This window comes from Harpia harpyja, chromosome Z, assembly GCF_026419915.1.
Source record: "Harpia harpyja isolate bHarHar1 chromosome Z, bHarHar1 primary haplotype, whole genome shotgun sequence".
In the NCBI taxonomy this organism is placed as follows: Eukaryota; Metazoa; Chordata; class Aves; order Accipitriformes; family Accipitridae; genus Harpia; species Harpia harpyja.
This window is the reverse complement of record NC_068969.1, coordinates 96,199,996-96,222,338: the sequence shown is the minus strand read 5'-3', so window position 1 is coordinate 96,222,338 and position 22,343 is coordinate 96,199,996. Positions and strand designations below refer to the sequence as shown.

General features: G+C 41.1%; 1 protein-coding gene across 3 annotated transcripts in view; it reads left to right on the top strand.

Moving 5' to 3' along the window:
- Positions 1 to 909: 909 nt before the first annotated feature.
- RAB3C (RAB3C, member RAS oncogene family) overlaps positions 910 to 22,343 on the top strand; it is a 136,299-nt gene continuing 114,865 nt past the window's right edge. For 2 of the 3 annotated variants that reach the window (XR_008233692.1, XM_052778340.1), the window contains exons 1-3: positions 934 to 1,042; positions 3,344 to 3,505; positions 10,782 to 11,009. Coding sequence is in view for 2 of the 3 variants with exons in the window: in XM_052778340.1 (XP_052634300.1) it covers positions 3,467 to 3,505; positions 10,782 to 11,009 (267 nt within the window). In the remaining variant the exon portion in view is untranslated. Of the gene's footprint in view, positions 1,043 to 3,343; positions 3,506 to 10,781; positions 11,010 to 22,343 lie in introns of all 3 variants that reach the window. The other variant, XM_052778341.1, reaches the window with a different exon arrangement.

The window sequence follows — 22,343 nt, the reverse complement described above, 5'->3', positions numbered from 1 at the left end:
CTTGCTCAGCCCCAGGGCCGGCTGGGAACGTTCCCCAGGGCCTCCTTGGGAACGAGGAGGGAGGCAGGAGGGGGACCGAGGCGCGGTGGGCACCGCGGGCACCCCGTGAGCAGAGCACCACGGCGGCCGCATGCCCGCCCCGGGGCTGCCCGCGGGCCGCCGAGCGCTGCCCCGCCTCTCAGGCCCGGGGCCGCTGGGGCGAGCGCCCCCTGCCGGCGGGGCGGAGCGGGGCGGAGCGGGACCGGCGCGGCGGCGGCAGCAGGGTTAAAGGGACGTGAAATGGCAGCGCAGCGCGGGGCCTTCCCGGCCGGCCCCGCTTGAGGCGCGGCCCGGTGCAGCGCCGCGCCAGGCGAGCGGTGCCCGTTCCCCCCGCTCCGCCGAGCGACTCCCGCAGCCCACGCCAGAGCCGCTGCCTGCCGTGCCCGCCACCGCTCTCGCTCCCCCGGCCCGCCGATGCTCCGCCGTAGCTGCCGGCACACGGGCCGGACCGGTGGGGCCGCGGAGGGCAGCGCATCCGGCGGCGCCCGGCTCCGCCAGCTCCGTCCCCGCTTTCCGCAAACCGCGCCCGCGCCCCGCTGCCAGGGCGCCCCGCCGCCAGGGCGCCCCGCGCAACCGAGGCTTCCCCCAGCCCCACCGCCCATCCGCCGCCCCGGGACGAGGTTGCAAAGCGCCGCGCTCGCCCCGCCGCCACGCTCGCTGCACCGCCGCCGCCCGCCCCGTCCTCCGCGGCGGCGGGCCGCCGGGCGCAGACCATCTCGGGAGCTGTAGTCCTTCCTCCCCGCCCTGGCGGCGGCGGGCGCGGGGGAGCGGGGCAGGCGGACTACAGCTCCCGGGGGTGCGCGGGAGGGAGAGGCGGTGCCGGGGGAGGAGCGGGGACAGCTCCGGTGCTGATCGCGACGCGGGTTTGTCGGCAGAGCCCGGGCGGGCGGCGGCGGCGGCGGCGGCGGCGGCGGCGGCAGTTGGCGTGCGCGAGAGAGGGGCGAGCGGCAGAGGAGCGAGCGGCGGGCCGCGCCCGGCGATGAGGCACGAAGCGCCCATGCAGGTTAGTCCCCGCGTCGGAGCCGAGCGAGCGGCGAGGGGGGCGGTGGGCCAGTGCGGCCGAGAGCCGGGCGCCCGCGGGACGGGGCAGGAGCCCCTCCGCCCTGCAGCGGCGCGGCGGGGCCGCAGGGCCGGGCTCTCCCTCTGGTGGCCGGCCGGGGCTGTGAGGAGGAATGGGGTGAGGACGTCCCTTGCGTGAGGGGCCCGTAGTGCTTGAGTGTGAGGGGGCCCGGCGTGCATGTGTGGGAGCCCGGAGTGCGGGGGGGGGGGGGGGGGGCGGGGTGCGTGTGGGGAGGCCCGGGGTGCGGGGGGGCGGAGTGCGGGGAAAGGGGGGCCGGGATGCGTGAGGGGCCCGGGGTGAGTGTGAGGGAGCCCGGGGTGCGGGGCGGGGGGGAGGTCGTGCCGCTGTGAGAGGGGTACCCGAAGGGTGGTCTCGGCGGGCGGGGGGCGACCGCAGCCCGTCGCGGGGCAGGGGTGCGGTGGGGCTCCCCCCGTCCCCCGCGCAGCGCGGCTCCCCGGGCCGCGGCGGCAGCCGGAGCGGGAGGCTGGGCGGCACGGCCCAGCAGTGGCCGCCACCCCGCCGCCGTGGCCGCGGGTGGGTTTCGGGTCGCATTGGGGCAAACCGAACGGTCTGTTACAGATACTGCCCTTTGAGCGTTGGTGGCAGGTCCCCTGGGAGTGAATGGATGCCAGTTGTCAGGTGATAAGATGTAAGGAGGTCCTACCTGGATGCGCAGGAAGTTGGCAGGGTGTCTCCACCTGTTTATTCCAGGAGCAGTTATCCATCTGCACCAGGGAGAGATGGCTCATGGCTAGAACTGGGGATAGCAAAGAGGTGGCCCCTTTTCAGCAGTTTTTATATATGGAAAAATATAATGCCCCTTAGCATTGGAGAAACAGATGCTATCCAGAGACAAGTTACATTACACAGAGTTTTTAGCAGTTTCTAGGTTGTTGGTTCAAAACAGTGTATGCTGGTGAACTGTACTTCAGTTTTAATTAAGACCTATTTCATAATCTCTTGCAGGAGCTCTGGGGGCCCCAGACTATACACTCAAATGCATGACTGTTTTTTAATAGAAGATCGGTCATGTTACCAGTGGATTGGTACCAATTAATGCCGCTGATTTTATACAATGCAAAGAGCACTTTTGCAGTCTGCTGTGATTTAAGTTGTGAACTGCAGCTCTGTTAGCTAATATTTTTCATGCTGGGTATCTACTCTGGCAGTAACAGAATTTCAGCCTGAAGGGACGATCTGCATCCTCTTCAATATGCGTACTCAAAAAGAAGTCTGAAATCTTGCATTGACATGGAGTTGGGTTTACTTGACTTTGGACAGGGACTGATAATCTCATAAATCTTTTGCAGAGCAATTGCTCAGAAGTCACATGCTGAAACCTTTCAACCAAAGAGGTGCACTAGAAATAAGCCATTCTTCAGTAAGAATGTGTTTCATTTTTCTGATTGGAGAACAGCAATAATTAGGATGCTGTTTAAAATGCCTAGTTCTGCATGCTATGGGCATGTGTTGGAAATGTTTCTGTGGTATTTGCCATTTATTTACACATGCTTTTTGAGATACTGAAGTCACATTTAGTATATATTGGCTTTGGAGAGCATTTCATTAAATGCAAATTTTGCTAGAAAAGAATGACAACTACAGATTGGTCACTATTGCATTTGACATTTTTGATGTGTTGAATTCACTGATGTTGTTAAACAGGTGTGGAAACAAAACGGTGGTACAGCATTAAAAAAAAATCTAAAGAAAGGGAAGTCCAGATATAAAAAAATATATGTACTTGACACATATCAGAGAACAGCTTCCTGTTTTTTATATGATTGTCAGTACAAACGGAATTATTGTTAAACATAATTGAGTAAAAGTCAGCAGAAATCACAGCCTTAGTATAAAAAGAGACAGCAGAGTGTTATAAAAAACCCTACAAATTCCACTTTTTCAAGGCTGGTGAGATGGTCAAACAGTGTCTATTTTTAAGCATATCTCATCCAAAATCATAATCACAAGCATCTGGATTTTTTCCAAGATGTGAAAATGCAGTCTGGCAGATGAGGTTTGATTTTCACTTGTAGTTTCTTCATGTTTGTTTTCTTTCTTCTACTTGCACTATTCCCAGCATACTCAAATATTATTCTTATTAAAGATTCCAGTAGAACAATATTCTGTCGTGGATTATTCTTCTTAAGAGTCTTTCCATTTTCCAACATTAGGCTAGCATTGTTGGTCCTTGTTCAATGTGGTTTAGACTGGCTGAACTAATTGCTTGATTTATCTTTTTAGCTATCTGATTTCCTACTACATGAAACAAATGTAGTTGCTTCTTTGCACACAACAAATTTATGGAAGTCTGTTACAGAGCTACCATCTCTGAACTGAAGAGCAACAGAAAGAGTGATCAAGTGTATGTCTTTTGATCATGACAAAAACAACTCAGAGGAGAGTGTAAGCATTTTTTTTCCCACTTCCATCAAGCAATAATTAAAAAAGAAAACTAAAAAGTTAAAATATTTTATCAAGATGAGAAAAAGGGCCTGTGCAGTGGCACTGTCTTTCTGTATTTATGAATTCTTTGTTTCAATCTCAAGCTCATGCCATTTCTCTGTGGACAAGAAGGGCCAACAATTACCAGAAAGGCAGCCCAAACAGTCCTTCTAGAGAAGGAGTTACCTAGTGTAAAAGTTTGCTATTGTCATCTGCTGGATATAATTGGATCTGGGTCAGAGTTTATGACTACTTCTCATTTTTCTAGCCATGTTTTCAAAGAACAGATATAAGTCTTAGTAGTGCTTGTGGCCATGGAGAGGGCTTTGGTTTAGAAGTCAAAAGCAATGGACTCTCTTTTCTGTGAAACATAGAAGTCTGTATGGTTTCTGCACATTCTTTTAAGAACTGGTCTGAATTAGCTGAAATGCCTGCATATCTCTCAGTAGTCTCCCTTAAGGCTTTCATGATACTTTCAGAAGTGAAGATTCAATAGGAAATTCTCAGTGATTCATACACTGATTCACTTGCTTCAAGTTTCACTCGTTACCTGACTGTAGCATGCAAATTTTCCACATACCTGTACATTGCCAAAATAAAAAAGTGGGAATGTAGTTTGGATACCCTGTTCTTAGTGTTTGTCAGAGCATATGGGCATTAATGGTGGCAGTGTGTAGAAAATGCTAGATCTCTAGAGACCCTCTCTTCCACTTGCCAGGGCATTAGATCATTTCAAAGGTGACTGACACCATAGAGGTGAGGGAAAACTAGAAAGTGGGAAATAGCCTGTAGATAATCTGCTTTGCCAAGGAAATAAATTAGAACATTTTCGTCTTAGCTTTTCATATCCTGTTGTCACTGGCAACGGTTATGCCCAGACAAAATAGGTTTATAACAGACACATCCAAACACAATGGAGAAGGGCAATAGCAAGCAAAAAGGCTGCTTGCCGATATTTAAGAGGTTATTATAAAATTATGATGAAAAAAAGCCAAATCAAAGCTATTAGACACAGGAGTTAGCATGGCAATTCATCTCCTATCACTCAGCAAAATTATTAGGTATGTCAGTCTTGGTTCAAATTAGAAGCACTGGAGTAGAAGAGCATGCCAAGCCACTGAGGCCACAGAGCAAGTTATACACCTGTTTGTTAACTGATCAAACTGCACTTGGAGTCAGTAGTCCTTTTTCTGTCACTACCCCTTTTTGGCAGTGTATTGTGGAAGCTTGTTCCCTTGCTGGTTAGATACTTTCTAATCTCCAGCTCTGAGGCACTCAGGGCTAGTTTATACTCACTCCTTAATGTCCAGCGTCTGCTCCAGTATACATCAGTCTAAATAGTTCTCATTCCCTCATGTTCGCTCCAGATTATTATCTAGAGAAAAAAAGCTCATGTTTTGCTTACTTTTTTTTTTTTTCAGATTTCTCTCATAAAATAAGCTCTTCATTCTTCTGGTCTTCCTAATAACCTTTTTCTGTACTTTCCAGTTTTAACTCAGCTTTCATAAGCACGCTTGACCAGAATTGTTACTAATGGCATCTCACCGGTGCCTTAGTGGCATTAGTATTTCACTTTGTCGCTTGGCCTGATGCAGCTGCTCTGGCAAATGAGAATCTGCACAGTCTTTACAAGTCTCACGACCCTGAGTGCTGCACTAAATAGGGCAAGTGGCAAAGGGCGGTAGCCATCTACTCTTCATTCTCTTTCTTACCCCTGGTAAATCCAAATTTATTAATTTATTCCTACTGGAGTACCTGGATTGACACAGCTTGTATTTTTTTGTTTTCAAAGCCGCACTATTTTGGTGGCTTCTTGACATCCTGTGTTAGACTAACCCACTTAGGACTTTATCTCCAGTTCTGCCACTATTCAGAGAAGGGGATTTTGTCCTACTACCTAGAGTGGGAATTGGAAATATGTTTCTTAAGCTACCCTTTCATGGAGAAGGTAAACCTAGGTAAAGACAGACAAATGAGGGCTAATGCTCTAGCTCACCGCAAGTAGGTTCACCAGAATCCATATGCTAGAGCCTTGCCAGAACTACTATTTACTGCACCTTGCGTTCTGCTGTCCTGGGCAGCTGCCAGCAATGTGGCCATGTTCATGCTACTTCTGCTGATATGAAGCAAGTAGAGCTTCTTTAAAATGTTTTAGACACTCACCTCTCTGTATCTTCCCGACATTCCCCGACTTGACATTTCAGTATGCTGCTTATAATAAAACTTTGTGTTTCTAACTACACCTTTCAAACTGGGTTTTAATATGCTTACACATATTCATGAATCTAACCTCATAATACCTTGAAGCAGATAAGCTTCTCCTGATGCTGCCAAGTACATTGGTTCACAAGCTGTGCTCTGCAGATGGCTGTCAATCTGTAAATTCCAAATAAGTGGCTGGTGCCTTGTCCACTGAACTCTGTTAAGTCTTATTAATTGGTCAGTTAAAAATTAGATGATAAGGATTTGTGAGAACTGGCTGTGGTCTGCATCTGTGGATATTTATATATTCATTGAGAGCACACCAAAAGTAAGAGAAGTTAAGCAGCTTGCCCAAGATACAGAAAAAAGGAAAACAAAAGTCATAGGATACCTCCAGAAGAGTTAGGAATAAAATCCAATCTCTAGATTATAGGTCTGGTATTTTACCTAAAAAATAATTGATTTCTTCATGACTGGGTTATATTGTCACAATGTTCTTACATAAGGATCTTGCTAACATTTTGACAACTCTGATGATGACATTTGATCTCCACATTAAAGACACTCACTTGTGGTGCATACCATCTGGTGAGTTACAAACATTGAATTTTCCTGTTGTATTCCATTGCTTCAATATCCATTGATTATGTTTGACTAATTATGTTTTACAAAAACCAAAAAGATCACCTCACAAAAAGCTGCATGTGCAGGGAACTCTGTCTTTTTACTAAAATAATGACTAAAGTCAGTTTCTTTTTAGAAAGCAATGGAAATGTATGTAATTCTACACTGTATATAGAAAAGGAGTGTTTCTCTTTGAAACAACCGTAAATTAGCTAATCAGTGTCTATCTATCCTTACTGTAGATAGAAATAAGGCATTTTCCCTGGGCTTCCTATCAATCTTTTCCTTTTAAGACATGCCTATTAATACAGTTTTTAAAAGAAAACAATGTATTTGTGAAAGGCACAAAGGAATGAACCTCAGTATTTTCAATCCCAGCTTTTCTTGCCTTATGCATCATATTTTAAAGGGGCAATTCATCCTGCATTAGGCATCCAGAGTACAGTGCATATGTAAGTACAAACTGAAGTGACGTGCAGGCCAGGGAGTTCATGGCATGCTGCGCTGCTTAAGTGAGAAAGCTGTTCAAATTAATTCTGTCAAAGAATGAGGTCCTCTAAGGCCATAGAGAGTAAAACAGCTAAGTGTTTTGTTATCATGAGGGTGGCAGGTAAACACATACTTTATCAGACATTTGTTCGCAACCTTGCCCTGTTTTAAGCTGTTCTTTTGAGATCAAGGAAACAGCTGAACATAGACTTGAAAAATACCTGGGTCTGATATAGAAAACTCTGCTTAATGGTTAAACTTGCCTATGCCCATAAATAATCCACATTTAAGGAGTTTAAAAATGTGTTGTAAGCAGGGAAACATACAAAGCCATCCTTTTTTGTCCTTGGACCATATGCGAGCTGGGGACGTACCTTCTCCTAATTTTGGTAAGGAGCAGGCATGTGAGACCTCTTGACAGGTCTTCTGATCTTTGTCTTGAGCATACATTTCCCACTGGACTCTCAAGTCTGTCCTGAGTCCTCTAGGAGGTGGACTGAGACTGCCTTTGGTGCTAACATGCTGATGGGTGCAAGGGTCTGAACAGGGACTCATTCTACAAAAAAGCAACGATGCAATATGCTAATGAAAATAGCCTTATGCATTCTGTATTCAATTTTACTAAATAAGGACAAAATTTTACTGAAGATAAAACTCAATCTGTTTTGCTGAAAGTGATGCTTGTTTAATATACCCATTTAATCATTTGAGAAGAGAACTTTGTCAAAATAAAGGTAAGATTTTTGCTTTCTTGGAAGCAAACCATCATAACATTAGCGAGGTTGGCATGTTTATTTTGTTCTTGTCCATGTATGTAGTACTTAATTACAGGTCTGAACACAGCATTCCTGGTGATTATTTCCAGCATCGTTTCCAAAAGAGGAATGTAATATCAGCATTAGCTTCTTCATATTTCTTTGCCAAGTGCCTCCATAGTAGGGACAAGTCCTGTTAGGAGTGAACTGACATATTAATATATCAGGAAGTGGACTACGGTTCATCCCATACTTTCTTGAAGTCAGCAGCTTGCATTTAAGAAAGAGAAGCACTGCGGACATATTCACAAAGTTCAAGAGGACCAAGCATCTAGGTTTCCCTTGTAGTCAGCAGAAAAATAGAGACTCCTCTAGAGGATCATTTAGAGTGGAAGCCTGATGTAGGTGATGTGAATTGTACTCTGCAAAATCTTTCTCTGTGCTTAGTACAGAATGAGTGAGTTTGGTAAGTAATAGCAAAGTCTCAGCACCCGTACTGAGTCTGATGTTTCTTCAGAGTAGTGCAGGCCTTTTCTAAAACTCACTTGGGTTTTGCACATGAGAAAGGATCACTATCAGTAGTCTAGGGAGACTGGCTCTCTAGGCTAAAGTTAGTTTCTCCAAAAAGTTTGAGTTATTATCAATACCTCACTAATCATCTCATGATTCCACAGGTGGGAGGTGGAGAAACTAGTCCTTTCCCATGCCTTTCCTATGCCTTTTGCATCCTGTAATAGGCAGACATACTCCTACCCCTGAAATAAAAGCTGGCTGCAATTCTGTGTTCAACTTGCCCATAATTCTGCCTATGGTACTGCAAGTAATGAATCCATGAGTTCAAGGCACAGTGAAGATGTTGGGGGGGGGGGGGTCTTCTGTTATTTTTTAAGAAATTTTAAGGAAACCATTGCATGGGTAATGTACATAAACACATTAATTTAGAGGAGCACTGAAATTTCTTTGTGGGAAAAGTCTGTATTTAAAACCATCCACAGGAAACATGTTCTTACTCAGGAAGGCTATATAATGTACAAGATTTAGCAAGACTATTATTAGAATCCAGGTCTCCTGATTCCTCTGTTAACTGAATCATACTGTTTCTGAAGTGTTAGGCATTAAAGTACAGGGGGATGAATTGTAAGGCACATAGGACTGAGGGCAGCAAATTAAATTAAAATTAAAACCCCTTTTTCTAAACCTTAGGCAAGTTGAAGAAGATACATGGAAGCCTTCCTAGGAGATAAAATCAAGAAAGAAAATTACTATTCTTCTTGCTAGAAGTGGTAACTACTGGTTTCATCTGTTGCATTACAGAGAGGAGCCAGAAGGGCTGATCAGGCTGCTGGGGAAAGTGTACAGATTACACACTGGCATCCCCAGACACTGCACAGTCTTTTGTCTGCTGGACTTTATTGACTTGTTGTTGCAAACTGTACACAACATCAGCATCCTTTTTACTATTTTATAGCCAGTTGTGATCAGACTGGTATAAACAGCACTTGATTTTCTTTATCTCAATGTTCTCAGCAAAATATCCCCAAATATTTTTACAATAAGGGAGAGTAGTGAAGGTGGGCAGGATTTGTTTCTGTCTTTTGCTATAGAAATCAGAAAGATGAAAGATTAGTGCTGTGTATGGTTGATAATATTTAGGTTTTTGTTCTAAAACTTCCTTGTTGCTTGTCTGTGAAAGAAGTAAATGAATATTAAGGCAAATGCAGACACTCAGGGAGCAAGCACATAGGTACCCAAGACTACATTTAATCAAGAACTTCAATCACTACCAAATAAAAGGGTAATTGCAAAATCAAACGCTCCCTACTGCATTATTTATGAAACATAAATCTTACACTGAATTTTCTCTCAAAAGCTTGCTACTTCTATTGTCTCCTTCAGGACTTTTTGTCCCCACTTCTATATGCCTCTTCAATAACCCAGAGAAGCTGGCATACTCATATTTGTACTATGAGACAGCAGAATTAGCTCAGAAAATTTATGCAGTAATTGAAATTCTGCTGAGAAGGTGGGTTAGTGTACAGCCCTCACCCTGGTGCCAGCTGTCCTGTCTGATTGCCCAAATGCACTCTGAGATGTCTGACTTAGAAAGCTTTGACGTGAGCTGCTTTTTCATAAACCTTTATATTAGGATATGATGTCTGTCTTTCTGTCTGAAACCAGATGCGCAAAAGTGTTGCCCTTACTATTGCCAAACTCCAAGAATTTAAAATCCTGTCAAGCTCCCAAAATACTTGGGATTTTTTTCTGAAAAAGCATATGAGGTGAAACACTACCTAGTTCTATGTTCTTTATTTTTGCCATCTGTTTTTTGAGCATGCCAGCTACAATTTTGATTGGGTTTTCAAGTTAAACTCTGCAACTCTCCTGAAAACCAAAAGTGTACTTTTTATAAATGGAAACCATGATCTTTGAAGTCCCTAGAGCAAAATAAGCTTGCTATTTAGCAGTATTCAGTAATCTGTGCTTATTCAGGAGTTTTATATGGATTAGAATCTCTATTTTAAGGACCCAAATTTGAAAATATTGACAACTGCCACTTACGATGATGCATTAACATTGCAAATTCCAAAAGTATAGAATAGACTACAACTAGAAAAAAACAAGAGATATATACCCAACTCACTATTTAATGGTATGATAACTGAAAGCTGGTAAAGCCAAAATGCTTTGCTTAAGGTTATAGGCATTACAAATGACAGCAGCATATTTACAATAAAATAAATGGTTTAAAAATTTTATCAGATGTAAAACATACTAAGCTTTTGCTTGGAAATATACTTTCTATGTCACAACGCAGCATTGTTCTCTTATTTCCTTCTGTACAAGTGAAGTATCTTTGTTTATATTTTCACTGCCTATTTCATTCTTCACATTTTCTGAGTGTGGATCTTTCAAATGATACACTCAAGAACTGTCCTGGATTTTTAGAATTTTTTTTTTTTTTTGTACCAGTCACCAGTGATGTTTACAACCTCTTTTGCAATCAGGACTATTACCAGGAATACAAGAATCATAAAAAAGAAGTAAACCTCTGTGAACTTCTTGAGTTCATTCATATCTGGTATTAAAAACTCCAATAAAATATACGTGTTTCCAATTTTATATGATACAAGAGACAATAAACTATTTCTTTTTATTTTAAATTACAGATGGCATCTGCTCAAGATTCCAGATATGGCCAGAAAGATACATCTGACCAGAACTTTGATTACATGTTCAAACTGCTCATTATCGGCAACAGCAGTGTTGGGAAAACCTCCTTTTTGTTCCGATATGCTGATGATTCCTTTACATCTGCATTTGTAAGCACAGTCGGGATTGATTTCAAAGTAAAAACGGTTTTCAAAAATGAAAAAAGAATTAAGCTACAGATTTGGGTAAGCCAAAAATAATAATTCTATGAACTAAGCAAGCTGTAGCAGTTTGATAGATAGCATTTAATCTACTGTAGGTTTGCACTGAATGTCATAACCTTTATACATATATATATATGTATGGCATAGTAATGAAAAAGCAGTTAATTATTTCCTGCATCATTTTTCTGTCTTGAATAATATAGACAGTATTTTTAAGGTATTGAAATACAGCAGAGTATATATTCTGAATTAAATTCCATTAAGAAATAACACAGGTTGAGACATATTGATATCTGTGCAGTGAGGTATAAAAAACTGTGTGATATACAGGCTATTTAAAGTTATTACACTTTATTAAAAAGAACCAGTTAGGATCTGGTTTCTTCCCACAAACATAAATTCTTGTAGGAGCTATGATAGTGGATGCGTAACAGAAGGCATAATATTTTGCTCTGTTTGTTATGTTTGTCATCCTGAACACCTGAAACATCTTCCTTCTGCTGAGGGAGAAAATGTGTGGAAAGAGAAAGTGTAATAGCTGTATTGCCCAACTGTACAAAACCCCTCATCCCTTGCCTACACCTTAGAGATGGTAGAAAGATGTCAAATGTAGGAAAGTGTGATGCCGGTGAATAGGTGTTTTTTTCTGCAAACTTTCCTCAGAAAGAAAGGATAGCCAAAACTTATTTATGCAGGAGCCTCTCATGCTCACATCTCCTAATTCTTAGGTGATAGGGTGATACTCACTTAAAGGAACGGGGCGGGGGGGGGTGGAATAGCAGAACATTTAACAATGTGGGGCCTGGAGTTAAAGCTTCATGTCTTTGCTGTCTTCCTTCAGTGCTTTAAGATTTTGAGCAATGTTTCCTTTCTGAGATATTCATAACAGCCTTATTAACCAAGATTTACTTTTTTTGTGCATGAATACAAGTAATTTAAAAACTTATTTAATGATGGGTAGCCATTAAATCTCAGGAAACCTCAGATCAAATATGACCAGTTAATCTAACATGTTTTGAACAGCAGATAAATTGAATATTTTTTTTTTATATGGCACAAAGGTGATTTTCCCAGAGTTTCCTGGGCTATATCTTATTCATATCTTTTTAGGCAGGCTTCAGCCCTTGATATCTCAAATAATTTGTTGTTCTGTGCCCTCTAGGAACTGGTACACAGACTCTTTGCCTCTCAACTTCTCTACCTCTTCAAGCTTAGATTCTTGCTATTACGAATATGACAGTGCTACATACTAGATAATTGTATGTCATGTGCATGCTTTCACTGCAATATCTTGCTAGTTTTATTGTAGTACTTTAATGCTGGAAATCACATGGTAATTCACATTGATATTACCTTATTATTTTTTTGTAATGGAGCAATAAAATCGTGTTCACATTATAGTCTTTACACAGTTCTTTTAATCACCAAGTATCTATAATAGATTTTATTGTTCATGTTTCTCATAGCAAAAGCAGCAACGTTAGTTTACAATGTTGTATTAATGTGATTAGTTTGACACCAGTATATTTCTCATAATGCCTCTCCACGGCGACTACAAATATGTGCTTGGCTCAAAGCAGTCCATTAATCTAAATGTGTTCAGGGCTATCCATGGCATAAAGAGGATGTAGCAGCTGTAATCTTGCCAGCTGGAATAAACTTCCAGTTCTAGCAAAATGGACATTTTGTTGTTCTTGCATGGCAATAACATGCAGAGTCCAAACAGACTCTGACAGTCCTTGCCTGAAAAAAACTTGCAATTGAAGTGAGTGAAATAAACACGGGGGCTCCGTGTCCCTTAGGGAAGAAGAAACAGAGGCTCAGAACATGGAAAAGACCTTCCTAAAGTCACCTTCCAGGACGTAGGGTTAGAGACAGGACTTCAGATCTTACTTTCATGCTAAAGCTTTTTACCTCAGGCAGCACTGCATCTTGGTTGGGTGTTTTTTCCCATTAAAATTTTAATGCCAGTTCTCAAAAGGCCTTGTTGTGTCAGGCAACAAGTGATTTGAAGACAGCAATATAGAAAGCTGAGAACTGCAGGGGTTTGGGATTTCTCTGGACCCATCCATACTAGTAAATTAGACATACCAAGACTGTCCTGTCGCACTGAGTCCAGCTGGCATGGAATAGCTTTTGTCCATATGTTTAAACTCTTAGTCTCTGAGAGAGGAGGGACACATCCAGATTTTGTATTGGGAAAGGTCTCTGTCCTGTGCTAAGTCCTAAACCTTGCCCAGGAACTGTTTGGCAGAGTGCTAGCAAGGCTGGGTCAAAACCATGCCAGAAAACATGCTGGCAGTTTCACAGTATAGACAAATTCCATAGCCTCAAAATGCTTCCTGGCACAATTTAATGTGCTGTTGTAGGTGTGGCCTGAAAGGGCAGCAGCTCCAGCCAGCCTTGGGTTAGGCTGACCTGTCTTCTGTGGTGATAAGCGATGCAATGTGTTCACAAATGTTGTTGTGTCAGAAGGCTCAAAAGTAACCATTCCTGGGAAAAGATGGTTAATGGGGAATGTAGTTGTGATGGCCAGAATGCAAATTCTTTCTGGACTTTCCCTGTTAGCTGAAACAAGGTGAAATTCTGCGCAGCTTTTGTTTTGGTTTAAGCTGCCCTCTGACAGCTGAATGTTATCCCAGTTGTTGCTGGATATAGTTAGCCTAAAATATTCCCTTCCTTCTCCTTTGTTTATTTCTACACAATACGTATCTTTGAAGAGCCATGAATAATATTTACCTGAAAGTTTTCGGGTAGGATCCTATTTTCATACTGCTGTATTATTTCATGCAGTGCTGCTTACATCTTCACTGAGAGCTCTTCCACTTATGTACAAGTCATATTTGGTATACTTTATTTCTCAGAGATACTGGCATTCATTAATCATTGTTTTTCCATAATTGGGGTTTTTTTTCCCCCCTATTTTGTGTAGCACCTGGAGTCTTCAACAACAAATATTAAAGATTTGCACAGCCAAGGGAAAGCCCATTATAGTACAGACAGTACTGTTGTGTTCAGGTCTCAGTCAGAGAACTGCCAGGAGTTTTTAATCTTTGTGTAGCTTGGGGATCTTAGTTACATCCAGAAGTTGTATGTTTTCCTTAATTCAGGGATTCTTAGTGCTCTCTTTACCTTGCCCTGTTTATTCTGTATTCTGTTTCTTGTACCTGTTCTTCTGTTGATATTAAAGGTGCACCCATGGATCCAATTCAGCTCAAGTTTCCATTGTTTTAGGTAAGTAGGCAAGAAAAAATAGTGGAATAATTCACTTTTAGCCAGTCAAGTGGGAATGAACAGGTGGGAAGGGGAGATGGCTAATGAAGATACTTGTTGGGGAAAAGAAAACTGCTTACCTAAAAAGCAGACAAGACAGCTTGCCTTTTCTCTAAACTTTAGTAGATACTAGTAGTTTATATAATCTAAATAGTGTATACATAATGTAGTTTATATAGCTTAAAGTTTAAAGGCATCAGAGCAGAAGGAAATATAAGCAGAGACTGAGATGAGAATATGGGTGCTGCTATTTGAAGTTTGACTGCAATTGCTCATACAATGAGGCATGATGAGAGAGAAAGCACCAAAGAGTCTAAGTGAGAGTGGGACCAAGAGTTTATGAGACAGGGCACCATAAATAGTGTAAAAACTCAGTTACAAATACTGCATGTGATGGCTTGTATTATTTCCTTGCAAATCACACTGCAAAAGTGGTAACAGATGTGATACTGCAGTCCTTCACTGGAAAAGACAAAACTGAAGTCCGTAAAACTTTTTGCAAGAAATGCTACCTTGGGACCTATTCTGCATGTAAAATACAGATGCATCCATTATAAACAATATACATCTTGTAAACTACTAGATGTATTACTTATATAGAACCAGGGCTCAGTCTTCAGTGCCAAAGAAGATCTTGGCAATGTAAAAGGCATACCCCGTTCAGACAGACTTCAGTGCAGAGCACATGTTGTACACTTTTTGAGATTGGCCACATTGGCCAGTGATGGCACTTTGAAAATTGATATGCTTTTATTTAAAAAGTAGCACTGGTTATTTGAATATTGATGTGACATTACAATTTTATTGCTATAAAAAGTACATGTCTTGAGGTTTTCAAACATCGGCTTTAAACCCAACTCAAAAAAGGATGGTGCCTATCACTTCAGCTCCCTGGCTAAAGAGCCCTGTGGCTTGATCCCATGTGCTTGCTCTTACTCCTACGCAGCAAAGTGGTTGCATAGTCCTGGCCTGAGATAGTTTGGAGAAGAAACTTGAGGTGAATGTCAGTCCTGCAACTGCAACTAGCTTTAAATTCCACTATTTTTCCCAATATCCCAATGGTCATGTGAAAGCCTTCTGTAATATTAGGTGAAAGTTTTTACTCTTTTACAAAGTTCTGTGCTTTACAAAACCTCCATTGCCTACTTCAACAATTTTGCTGTATAGCTTTGTTTGCAGCATAGAAATCATGTCCCTGTGACCAGCTTAGCACTATATATATCATAGCTGGACTTTAAACATTCTCTGACAAAGACTCCTGTTATCAGTGAAATGATACATCTGCATTCAAAGGCAAAGATTAATTGGAAAGATAAGGTGACATTTAGCATAATTAAAATACTAAATAAGGCTTATCTCGGTGTTTAAATGGAAATTTTCATGGGGATTCTTTAAGAGAAACTGAGCTAGTTCTAGTTTAAGACGCTTTCTAGAACACTTTTCTGCAGTGTGTCTTAAGCAGTTTTCTTCATCAGACTCCTGGGAAACGCATCCTGCTATCGTTTAGGCCAAAAAAATCATCATCCTGCCAGACCTAAAGTAATTGCAGCTCTCCCTAACCTGTGACCAGGGAGTCCGGTATAACATTTTTTCAGCTGCTTTTGCCTTCCACATCATGATCTGCGAGTCACCAGTTTTTCCCATGTAGGGAAGCATATACCAGTGGAAGAACTGTCATGGACTAGCACTCACATGTGTGCAAGCATCATATAGATGCTACACAGGCTCCTTAAAAACTGGTGATGAGAAAGGGGAAGGGAAGATAGAAGTGTCTCTCATACCTGTGTACCTGAATAGCAAGATCTTTGATTTTGCTCAAAGTGAGGAGTCAGGATGGGAAGCAGAAAGGGCATGGAACGATTTTTCTGTGATAGGGGTCTGAAGCAAGAAGAATAATGTTTGGCTAACGTGAAGAACAAATAACCTATTTTAATTGTTCAGGCTCAATAAAATCCAGAGAAATCTGCCAGTATACTTTAAACTGTGAGACGCAACTTGTATTTACTAAGCTATCATTTTAAGGAGCAAGAACAAGTCTATTTCTAAAATGGAATTAATGTTGACAGCATTCCTTAAAGTGAAATTAGCTGTGCTGCCAGGTCCTGTGAACCATTTTAGCGGCACATTTGAGACATCTATACAGCTGCAGTGAATCTACAAAAAAAAAAAAAAAAAGCCCATACAGGCTCTTCGCTGCATTTCAATGAGATTTGTATTGTAGATTAGAGCAAAATGTTGCACTCTTGCTGTGCAGTTGTTGCTTTGAAATCAGAGTACCAGAGCCTTGGACAGGAGCCATAATGTAAATACCATGGAAAGGGGAGTGTAGAAACAGTATTTAAAGCTCACTTTTGCCTTCTCCTGCTGCTCAGTGCAAGCTGTTTCCCTGTGCTGTGTTAGAACAGCTTGAAGTCATTCTGAAATTATGCTGGGTTGAGAGGGGCACAAGTGACTGAGGAAGGATAGGGGTCACACAAAAGCAACTCATTTTTATTTAATGCTACCCAATTTGCATTATGTTCTGGAAGGAAGCGTAAGTGCATTTTGTAAGAAGACAGACCGCAAAGGGCTCTGTGTCACCTCAGGATAATGTTTGTAGTAGCTAACACATTATGGACAATGTACCCAGCTTTGACATGTGAAATGATGACATCAAGCAAACCAGCATTCCTGGAGGATTTAGCTCTGTATTTACACTGTTATTTCTTGGTCAGCTAAGAAAAATCAGTTAGGATATTGTTTGTGTTTTTTTCTAGCGGAGAGACTGCTTTTTCCACTTATCTTTCTTTTCAGTGTAGTTGAAGGCTAATCTCCTTCAATCTTTTCTGAATAAATATATTGTTCTTCTGTAATCATTTAGGTATTTTCTGGTTTAACCCAGATTGTTTTATTACTCACTGCTCATAAACAAATTCTTTCCAAAGTTTTTACCTGTTATGAGTTTATTTATTCATTAATTGCAGCTTGAGAAATACAGAGAATTCTGCCTCAATGAATTCAGTCAACAACTCAGATGGAAATTGTTGATGGTGTAACTTAGCCAACTTGTTTGCTGTAAAGTTAGGATGGTACCTAGATATAGAGAGTCCTTACTTTACTACCCATCAGGTAATTACTTAGGTGTATTTAAAAAAGAAAAAGGAATTTAGGTCTGTCGCAGGAAATCAGTTGTTATGTTCTGAGAACGAGAATGATACTTGGTGGACATTTTTTCCCATATAGGTTGGATGCTATTGACTTTAGTTTATTTTATTTGGAAATAAAGCCAACCTTGAAGAAAGGAAAATGAAGTAACCTCTCATAGGGGTTTCTGGTTTTCCTTTCTGGACAGTTTGGTCTGCCACACTGGCTAGTGAGGCCTATATTTGTTCAGCTTAATGAATCATTCTAGGATGAGCTGAGCTAAAAAAAGCCTGGAAGTGTAATATTTTATAATTCTATATTCACCTATAATTAGGATTCATATTTTCTGCAGTGTCCTGAAATCTTCTGGGACTGCTTATTTCTAACCTCTTCTCCAAAAGATATTCAAATTCTAGTCATCATACCAGACTTCTTAACAGCAGTAAGTGCCATTTGCTTCAACTGTAATTTCTTTGGAGAAATTGTTCGTGATTAGGTTCCTAGATTTTAGTGGATAAGCTCACGCATGAGAGGGCTTCACCTATGCTAACTGTGAACTAGAAATGTGAAATGTGAGAGTGAATTGTGGAAGCAACCCAGCTGGATGGATGTAAATGTAAGATTCTTTAACTATATGAACAAAAGGAATCAAGGACATTTACTGGAGAAGATGGAGTTTAGTAATGAAAAGAAGGGTGAGTAAGGAACTAACGACAAGTTGTCTTGAAAGCAGAGGTCGTCAGACTTAGAATGCATTGTGGAAAGGCTTTAGGACTCAAATAGTAAACTTAATACATAGTAGGTATATGCTAGTAAGACTTGTTAATGGTAGGAAGCTGGGAAGTGTTACCAGTATAGAAGGGTATCAGTATATTATACAGAAAAAAATAGTGACTTTCAAGTGTCAAGTAATAGAAATGGAATTTGATTTAACAGTTGGGCACTTTGGGAACAACAATAAGAAATTAATTTATAAACTAGAAGTTATTCAGTTAGCAACCACTGAAGAAAGGCACAATCTGGGTAGATGAGAAAGAGAAAGGATTCTTACCAACCATCCAGTGAAAAACAGTTAATATGGCTCTTGCATGTGCCTCGTGAAGTATTTCCAGAGGAAATGGGACTGTTTCATTTTCTGGAGTAGAAAGGAACTCAAACTGAAGAGAGGTGCAGAAAAATCCGATTGTAATGAGTAGAGGAACTAAAGGAAATAGAAGGAAACAAAAAGTGTGGCTTTTTTGCTCTAGAAAACAAAGGCAAGACTAGTGCTTTCTTTTTTGATGAAGTAATTTTTTTCAATAAATGTACTTAATTTTGTCCAAAATGCACAATTCTCCACTGAGAAACAGTTTGGATGGGAAAAACCTGTAGGCAGGCCTGTTATTTACATGACATCAATGTGCTGTTAGAAGAAACCTGTAACAAATTAACAGGATATACACTGATGGTCTGTGTAACAGGCAGAGGCATTCATGAATTGCCTTAGAAAACGTGTGTGGAGTTGGGCTGACAAATGGCACATGCACTGTTCTGAATGCTCCCAATTCCTCCCTCCCCAAACATACAGTGGAAAGTAATGTTTGTATGATATTTTGAATATGGCAGTGGTCTTACTTACAGTACCTCAAGGACTCAAGTATTTTGTCTTGCTTCATGTCCATGAGCCACCATCCTTCCTCCTGTTCTTATTTAGGCTAAATTCCTTTCGGACATTCCAACCATGCAGGTGCTGAGAATGTTTTTTTCACAGCACTCTGCTTCAGGCAGTTTAATGAAATGAGGGGGTCATTAGCTGGCTGCATCCCATAAGATAGAGCTGGTGACAGGTAGGAAGAATCATAACAGAAGTGTGACTCAAGGGCAATCAACAGGAAATCAGTTTGGTCATTGGATATGATGAGTCTGGTAGACAATGAAACTCACTAGGCAGCAGTTGAGTGCGAACATCTGTTTGCCATGTTGCAGGGAGTATAGAATCTATCAAGGCAGAAAGGCATTAAAAAGATCATATAATGGCAAGGGGAGTTATAGTTGCTTTGTCTGGGAAATGGAAAGGCTGAGAAAATCAGTATTGTGCTAATTAGAGGGGAAGAGAAAAAAAAATGATGTGATTGAAGAATGTATGAGGAGTCCTGTGAAAATGAATGTCAGACCTGAAGCAAGACAGTAATTAACAGCCTGAAGGATAAAAAGACCTTACAGAAAAGTCAGATAGTCCAGGAGAAATGCCCCTATGCTGAAGATAATGAATGCCATTATAATTGTACAGGAACAGGAGTCTTAAAATCTAAATGGAAGAAACAGTGATAGAAGATGACATTTGTTTAGAACACCCTTAATTGGACATCAGCTCTGGGGGTTAAACCCATATACATTTAGAGCTAAAATCATGAGCACTTCTTGCTTTATTTGAAAGGTTAAGACAGACTATGGAAATGTCCTGTTGTAAACCAGCCATTATAAGGGCTGCTCTATATGAGAGGAATGAACCTACAGTTTTAAAGGGTTAGAAAGAAGAATCTCTTCATACATTCTGTCAGTCCCATACATGTAGACAAGCAATGGAAGTCCTTGCTAAAGGACATTGCACATGTTAAAAGCTTATAGGAGTTAAGAGAAGTCTGGGCAAATTCATGTAAGAGATAGATACTCACTGTGAGTATTTACAGTCATAGAAACTACTTCTAGCTCAGGAAATCACAGAGCTGCAGGTGGTTGGAGGTTAGGGGGATGTTAAAAAGAATTGATCATATATGTCCACCTTGCTGTTACAATTTTCCCTAAGCATTTAATCATCAACACTGTTACAGAGAATAACAACTAGATACACTTTTGGTCTGACCCTGCAAGACTGGTCATACATAAATGTTTATTTACCTGTGAAACAGATCAGTTCTTTGCCTTCTTCCAGGAAAAGCTTCCCTGCTTTTTATGAAGCTAGATTTCCTAGCTAGAAAAGTGCAAGAAAATTCAATCACAGCCATTTTAATACTCAGGCCTCTGTTATGTACAAATGAGTCTTAATACTTTGAAAATAACAGGATCCAGGGAAATAGGAATTTTACCTGCCTGTCCCTTACAACAAGGCTTTCTGAGAGCTGTCATGCAGTAGTACACATGTAATCACAGAATAGGTTGGAGGTGAGACATGGCAGGACTGCAGTCTTCTTGTTTCACCATGGTCAAGGATGCAGGGTCAGGAACTGGGTAGATTCCAGGAAATATTACAGTAATACTTGTTTTGATTCCCGCTTTTAGAGGATTGCTAAGAGACTAAAGTTTGTATAATTAACTTGTAGTTCCTGATAGATTACATACTAGCTTTCTTTTGCTAAATTATACAATTTCTTTACTTCTTTTTAAGGGTCAGATATCACAGTCTATTTCCCTCTGAATTCCTTTAGCAATCCTAGGCCCCAAGGCAGTGGTTCTTAGCCATTCACATTTGGGCCTGTGGTGTCCTGTAGGACAGCCAGACGAGGTCTGTGAAATAACCATAGATTAAAAAACAAAATACATTCTCACACATGTAAGCAGGGAAACAAAATGAGGGAAAACTATTAGTTTACATTATTAGCCCAACCTGTATTTGGCTAGAAATAAAAACTCTTGTGGGGCATCTCTGAAAAAAAAGTTGAGTAATCTTGACTTAGAAAGCCCTATTTTCCCTCTGCAAACACAGGAACGCTACTATCTCCTACCTGACTTGCAATAACCATTCTCTCTTGAGCTCTTAGTTTCTTTTTTCTTCTTCCTTTGTATAAACTATGGAGTGAACTCCATAGCACAGCACAGCACTTGGGACTTAGTTCTTTGATATTTTCCATTTTGTGTTGCCCACTAGGAAGTGAAACAGAATTCTATGACTTTCCTTCTCTTTTCATATAAAAGAATAAGGAAATACATACACATTCTTTATAAAAGTGGGAGAAGGCTTTCAGAGAAGTCTGGCTTAGGTTTGCACAAGGAGATTGTTGTATTTTGAACATATTCTGGAAAGACACTAGGGGCTGTCTCTGTTGACAATGATGGACACACGTTCATCTAATACATCTTTCGTCTCAGTGCAATCACTTTGCAAAGCAGTTTCCAGCACACAATGTGCTACTACACAAAGGGTCTCAAACACAAAGCAATGACACAGAACCACAGCATGGCAGCCCTTGCATAGTAGAAAAAGGCAGTCTTTTTCTAAACCTTTTTAAGTTTTGGGGCTTTTTCTTTTCCCTTTTGCTTTTTTACCTGATTTACTTCCATGTAGTACAGTGAGAACATAAAGAGTACCCAGTGGGTTTGCCTAATTTACAGCCCAACTCCAGATAAACTCTGCTGAGTACAAAGGTAAATTTGGGTTTTTTTCCCTTTGTACAGAAGTTCTTAGGAAATAAGATTGTTCTGCAGGCCAGGAGAATTCACTTCCTATGGCTGTTTCTTTCTGATTATGCAAAAGGGAGCCTGTGTTAATGATTTGCCCAAATATAACTTTCAGCAGACCAAAATGAGTGTATGTCTTTTGTGAGAACTTGAGTTTTCAAGAGAAACACTCATCTCTTACTATGGCTGTTTCTTTTCAAAGCATACAGTTAAATCCTCGGGTACAGTCCAGTGACACAGGGATATCTTGTTCAATGTGTTTATAAACATGACCTATGTAGAATGAATTTTAAATACTGGAAGTTTCTTTTATTTTAGCAATTTAAAAAAAAGGGTAGGGTCACCCACATAAAATGTCCATTAGTGTATCTTCCATTGATTTTTCTCATTAAACATAACTCCAAACTTAAATAATACAGGATTTTTTTTCTGCCTGCCTTGTGGATTTTTTCAGTGGTGTATGAACAAGGGTTTTAAAAGTGGTTTACTGTTTCACAGTTTTTTATCACATGTAACTTTTAATCATCCTCTATGGCAAACCACTTCCAAACCTGAAAGAACCAATGTTGAATTACTGTGATTCAT